We start from the raw sequence: 6,401 nt of genomic DNA, 5'->3' as shown, positions 1-6,401 counted from the left end.
AAGTTTTTAATTCCCTTAAAATACACCTTAAAAACAAAATAAACTCATAATTTTTTTTTTGATATCATATTTTTTTTGAATTAAAAATATATTTCATCCATACTAGTAGAAACATAGATATTACATCAATATAGCAGGTAGGCGGGCAACAAGCTGCGCCGCCACCCCTTTCTGAATTGCAAACCCTAACCTGCTAAAGACATACCCCTGCCCCTTTGGAGTCGACACATTGCTATGCACAACCTGTTGGACCCTGGTTAGAAAACGGATAGCTTCCGGTGCCAAGGAGCCAAATGTATCAAAAGCCAGAGGGACAAAAACATGTTGGTTCTCTTCGCAGGCTTTAGCATGTTTCTCCACCTTCTTCGTTTCAGCCCTTTTCATTGCTTGCCCAGCTACAAACCCATTATCCCTCAAACCAGCTAAGGGAGATACCCCTGTGAGGTCAACACAAGCGTGTTTTCCCCCGGCCCAACCAAAGACGAGCAAATCTGCCGGTCGTAGAGTGGATCTCCCTTCCGTGGGGTCTGTAAGGAAGTTTACGGGGGCTTCCTTTTTAGCTGATATCCCAGCTCGCCTTAAGATGTCCCAAAGAACGTCCCGCACCCAATCATGTCGGTATTTGAACCCATGCATCTCCTTGCAATGAACCGCATGCTCTCCGAATTTATCCAGGCAGGCCTTACGGCAGATCGGACATGTTTCGTCTTCTGTGTACATTGGGACCATCAAACGGTACTTAAGAATGGCCCTATACTCGACCACAGACATGCTTTGGCCCAAGCCATCAATCGGGATAACGGTCAGAAAATCTTGGGCATGAGGACCTTGTAAGCATTCAAAAACCGCCTTCCGTTGGGGGGACAATCCAAAAACTTCTCCCAGGCTCTGAGCGATTTTTCCAAAAAGGGCATTCGCCAAAGTTTTTTGAGTCTTTGGTGGGGCGGTGTCCATATTAGAGAAACCGCCAATGTCAAAGTCTGGGAGAGCGCCATTTAGGCGTTCCAGGGCCTGCACGTAGTCTGGGTCCAGGTCGACAACTCCGCTATTCCTTAAGATGTGATTCTGAAGCTTCCAAGACTGAGCCCTCGACGCTACAAAAGCGTAAACCCCAACATCATGAGCCGAAAGAAGGCCTAAACCTCCTAAGCGCATCGGTAAAGATGCAAGTCGCCACTGAAGATCACCAAAGAACGGGCCTCCACATACAACTCTGATAAAAACAAAAGTACTGATACACTTCTTATTCATTCCATTGAAAAAAAGAAAATCAAATCAGAACACAATCTCTCTCGCTCTCTCTCTCTCGCCATTAATATACGGATCTCCATCCTGTTCAGTAAACCCTCATACAAATTCAAAATGTTGCATCACACAATGCTTCAACAAATCTAACACCTTTTCTTTTCTTGCTCACCTTTATTTTAATTATAATTATGGGTGGCTGCACCTCAAAACCCACCACCGGATCCAATTATTCCGGCCACCACGAAACCCACATCCCAGATAATGATAATAATAATAATAATAAACAATTAAACCAAACCACGCCAAATCATAATAACAAACCCACAAACCCCGAAACGTCACCGTTTTATCCCTTTTACACTCCCAGTCCCGGCCGGAATTGGTTCTCAAAAAAATCATCTCCGGCGACAAACCCAAGCTCCAATTCGACTCCCCGGAGGTTTTTCCGGCGGACGTTTCCGCCGCCGTCTCCGGCGAAACACATTAAGTCGGTGCTGGCACGGCGGCAGGCGACCGGAGCGGTGGGAAACACGGCGGAAGTGGGCGGACTTGATAAAAGTTTCGGGTTTTCGAAGCATTTTGGGAGTAAGTATGAGATTGGTGAAGAAGTGGGTCGAGGGCATTTTGGGTATACTTGTAAAGCTATCTTTAAGAAAGGTGAATTCAAAGGTCAACATGTTGCGGTCAAAGTGATCCCTAAGTCAAAGGTTTGACTTTTTAGTTATGTAGTTGATTTGGTTGTTTGATTTGATGAATTGGATATAAATTATTGTGATTCTATAGATGACAACAGCTATAGCTATTGAAGATGTGAGACGAGATAAACATTTATGTAGCGAGTTATTGATAAGTTTTATCGTTAGCGTAACTGTTTTTAGTAATTGCATCAGAATTTCTTGTTTACGTCGAAGGATGAAAACTCACCACTTAAGGCCATAGATTTTGGTTTGTCAGACTTTGTGAAGCCTGGTATTCTTGGTTTCTCTCTTTACATATAAATACGTGTTTGTGTATATCGTTTATGCATGTATTTTGTGTGTGAATTTTAATTTTTTTTTATGTATGGATGATTTTCAGATGAAAGGCTTAATGATATTGTGGGAAGTGCATATTATGTGGCACCCGAGGTTCTACATAGATCATATAGTACCGAGGCAGATGTATGGAGTATTGGTGTTATAGCGTATATTCTTTTGTGTGGCAGCCGTCCTTTTTGGGCTCGATCTGAATCCGGGATTTTTCGGGCTGTTTTAAAAGCGAATCCAAGTTTTGATGAAGCACCCTGGCCCACACTATCGTCTGAGGCCAAAGATTTTGTCAAACGGCTATTAAACAAGGATCCAAGGAAAAGATTGACGGCTGCTCAAGCCCTCGGTAAGATTCTCCCAACCATTTATGTTTTGGTTGCTTTAAACACGGTCCAAATGTCCAATGGTCCACTGGCTGTAAACACAGTCCGGTGGACAGTGGTCCACTGGCTGTAAATACGGTTATATATGGTAAATCTTGAATTGATTATGGTCTGGTATGGACTATGGAGCAGGTCATCAGTGGATTAGAGATAATAACGGTAATGAAGTGAAAGTGCCTCTTGATATCTCGACATTGAGACTAATGAAGGGTTACATGCGTTCTTCTGCGCTTCGTAAAGCTGCTTTACGGGTGTGTTTTTGTTCATCTGATGCGTGCCCAGAATTATTAATTCGTGTTTCGTTTGATTATTTTACCTCTTAATTTGCAGGCGTTATCGAAGACGTTGACTGTAGACGAGTTGTACTATTTAAAGGAGCAGTTTTCTCTGTTGGAACCGAGCAAAAGCGGGTCTATAAGCATGGAAAATATCAAATCAGTGAGCACCCAATGCACTTATTACATCTTTATTAAAAACTGCATTTGTTTTATAGAAAAAATTTGCAAGTAAAAGGTTAATACTTAATACCATAAGAAACCAAAATATATTCTTTGTTTTTACATGAAAAAAAAGTCCAATATAATTTTGGTATATGTATCCTAAACTTGTAAAACGTACATGAAAATGTCCCTCAAACTAATTTTGACGAGTTTACGGACTTTAATGCACCAATATTAGATTGAGGGACTTTTTCGTGTAAAGCATATGTTGGTTTTTTATGGTATTTACAGTATTAAAGGTATAGGCTCTTAATATATCATGAACCTACTCAGGCGTTGATGAAACATGCTACAGATGCCATGAAGGAATCGCGAGTCCATGATTTCCTAGCATCGGTAAGTCATTAATAAAGCCGTCATTTTACTTGCATGCTTCATGGTCATCAATATTCATCATGCATGTTTCTATGAATCACAGCTTAGCGCTCTACAATACCGAAGGATGGATTTTGAGGAGTTTTGTGCGGCTGCCATAAACATCTATCAGCTCGAGTCTCTCGATAGATGGGAACGACATGCTCGTTGTGCCTATGAACTCTTTGAAAAAGATGGCAACCGAGCCATCATGATTGAAGAACTTGCATCTGTAAGTCACCTTGGTCTGGGGGTGTGAGTAAAATCGAAATAACCTCTCCGTAATTGAAATACCGTGCCCGTAACCGAAATAACTGAACCAACCCAAAACTGACAATTTGATTTTATGTTCTTTTAAAATCAAATTTCTGGTTCTATTTCGGTTACGCGCGTATCTAAAACCGAAGAATCCAAACTGAACCGACTTTTATAACCGAACTGAACTCATAAAACCAAAATAACTGAATTCAACCCAAAACCGATGGTTTTGTCTTTTCAAAATCCGAATTTCTAGCTCTGTTTCGGTTCTGCATTTACGGAAACCAAAAAAATCAAACGAAATCGTAAAAACCAACCAGACTTTTATAACCGAATCGAATTCCTAAAAGCCAAAAATATTGACTTTTGGTATTGAATTTATGGATTATGATTTTATTTTTGAATGTTAAGTAATTTACAAAAAGTTAATAAATGGTGAAGCCCAAGAATTAGACACGAATGTGCAATTTCAGGCCCAGATTCAATATTTGGATTGTTTATCTTTTCTGTACAAAAATTTTAGTCCCAAATGGGAAAACCAAAACCGAATAGAACCCAAAAACCAATTTTAGTTTTTGGTTGGATTTTAGCCCAAAACCGATTATTAAAGCCGTTTTGTTTATTAATTTGTCTAGGAACTTGGCCTCAGTCCATCAGTTCCAGTTCACGCGGTTCTTCATGATTGGATCAGACACACGGACGGGAAGCTCAGTTTTCTTGGATTTGTGAAACTGTTGCATGGTGTCTCGAGTCGGGCCCTTGCTAATAAACCTCAATAACATTTGTTTATGGGTGTCGGTGGCATCATGGTGTAAAGATAGATGAGTTGCATTTGTTTTTGGGTTTGTTGCATCAAAGGTGGGAAATGTAGTTAATAATACTAATGTGCACTTTGTCGATTAAACGATGTACACTGGTTCCCGAAATGTTGAATCTTGATTATTGTTAGAAACTCAACTAGTACGATGAAGTGAAACTTGGCCTTGTGTGGCCCTGTTAATAAACTTGCAATTTTAGCAAGACATGTCTCTTTGAGCCTGTATGATGCTGTCTTGGACCAGTCATTTTGTCCTGCTTATGATGATGAATTATTGATTCGGTCATGCCAGGAGAGCGATCTCAAGCTCTCAACTCCCGACCAGTGTGTCACATTAGACGTAATAAATTGAAGAGACAATGTTGAATTAAGACATTAGATGTAATGAATTGAAGAGACAGTGTTGAATTAAGACTTGCACTTTTTTTTGAGCGGTCAAAAAATCCTTTAAATGGGCCACTGATGAAATTTACCACGTTGCATCAATATTTTTTTTTCTTTCCATTTTAGTATATGTATTAGTTTAACTAACAAAGCCTCATTAAGTATAAGAATTAAAATTAGTTACCACTAAAAGATAATTTCATACATCTTTCTCAAAACTTTCACAATATGATGTAAGGCTAAAGAGTATGGTTCATTCTTTGTCATTTGTTACTTTTGTGTCACACTAGTTTTTCCTCCCTCATTCAGCCAAACACTTCATTTAGGGTATGGATAATGGATCATTCTCCACCATTCCATTATTTAATAATATAAAGAAATAAAAACAAAAAACACCATTTTCTTAAGCAAATGGGCCGAACCTCCACATAAACCTAACAGAGCTGTTTAAAGGTATTGAAAAGTCGGGCCTACTAAGTATCAGGGCTAAACGGACTGCATTCGGGTTGGACTGTTAAAAAAACCGAGTCGACAAAATAAACCGCCTGGCCTGTAATCGCAATTGTCCGGTTACTCAAGTGGACACCACTTTTTATGATCATAATTTATAGTCATATGCGCTTCCATCCTCCATAATCAGTTTAAGAAAACCGCTTTCTTCAAATTATACACAATCATGTAATCTTAACATTCTTTGTCGTCTTTAACTAAAATTAAAGATCTCAATATGAGCATAAGGCCAAGGAGGCAATATGGAGCAACATGAAATGAATAAGTTTACTTTCTAAAACTAGATATAAAAGTGTTTGTGGCCTACCGGTATTAAGCTCTTTATATAGTGGTGTTCCTCCGTTGGTGTTTTGAGGGTCCTGGTCTTATTTAGACAAATGTGTAAATCTAGAAGAAGAACGCATGGGCGTGTGAGTTAACCATTCTACAAAGACACAATGGATTTAATAAAAGAAAATATCAATTATGGTAGATGGAAACAAATGCCTCATCGGCTCATTGTATATTTATGTTACATTATCTAATGCAACTTAATAATATTGAAAGTATTTTCATAAACTATATTATAACATAACTTAACTATTTAAACTTTCATGACGTGCTAACTAACGCGTCATTCACTGATCAAGCGTGTATAAAACAAAGTAAGAATATATCCTTTGTTTGAATATCAAACACTCTCTTTGATTTATTATATATGGGTTAGGTTCAAATAAGAAGTTTGATTTTTCTAAGAAGACTAGGAAGGAGGGTATTTTAATCTAATACATTAATATTAAAACCCACTTAATTTAATCTCAAAACTCACTTAAATTAATTTTAAAAACCCACTTACATAAAACTCAATTACATCTTCACTCATCTCTTACAACCACCACCACTCCACCGCCCACCGCCACCACAACCGTCACCCACCGCC

General features: G+C 38.8%; 1 protein-coding gene across 1 annotated transcript; it reads left to right on the top strand.

The window, feature by feature from the left end:
- The first annotated feature begins 1,436 nt into the window (after positions 1 to 1,436).
- Positions 1,437 to 4,642, top strand: LOC143631196 (CDPK-related kinase 5-like). The gene is made up of 9 exons (XM_077100031.1): positions 1,437 to 1,955; positions 2,032 to 2,058; positions 2,139 to 2,217; positions 2,326 to 2,622; positions 2,792 to 2,910; positions 2,990 to 3,097; positions 3,433 to 3,495; positions 3,578 to 3,745; positions 4,407 to 4,642. Exons 1-9 carry the CDS (start codon positions 1,437 to 1,439, stop codon positions 4,548 to 4,550), a joined length of 1,524 nt encoding a protein of 507 aa, XP_076956146.1. The 3' UTR covers positions 4,551 to 4,642.
- The last annotated feature ends 1,759 nt before the right edge of the window (positions 4,643 to 6,401 follow it).

Source organism: Bidens hawaiensis, unplaced genomic scaffold (genome assembly GCF_021521415.1).
Source record: "Bidens hawaiensis isolate Kalapana, Puna unplaced genomic scaffold, B.hawaiensis_p1.1 tig00005959_1, whole genome shotgun sequence".
Lineage (NCBI taxonomy): Eukaryota > Viridiplantae > Streptophyta > Magnoliopsida > Asterales > Asteraceae > Bidens > Bidens hawaiensis.
This window is presented reverse-complemented; position numbering and strand designations above follow the sequence as displayed.

Coding starts and splice junctions, on each gene's coding strand:
- LOC143631196 (XM_077100031.1), top strand. CDS start 1,437: ATGGGTGGCTGCACCTCAAAACCCACCACCGGATCCAATTATTCCGGC. Junction 2,059..2,138: donor CAGCTATAGCTATTGAAGAT/GTGAGACGAGAT, acceptor TAATTGCATCAG/AATTTCTTGTTTACGTCGAA. Junction 2,911..2,989: donor TTCGTAAAGCTGCTTTACGG/GTGTGTTTTTGT, acceptor CTTAATTTGCAG/GCGTTATCGAAGACGTTGAC.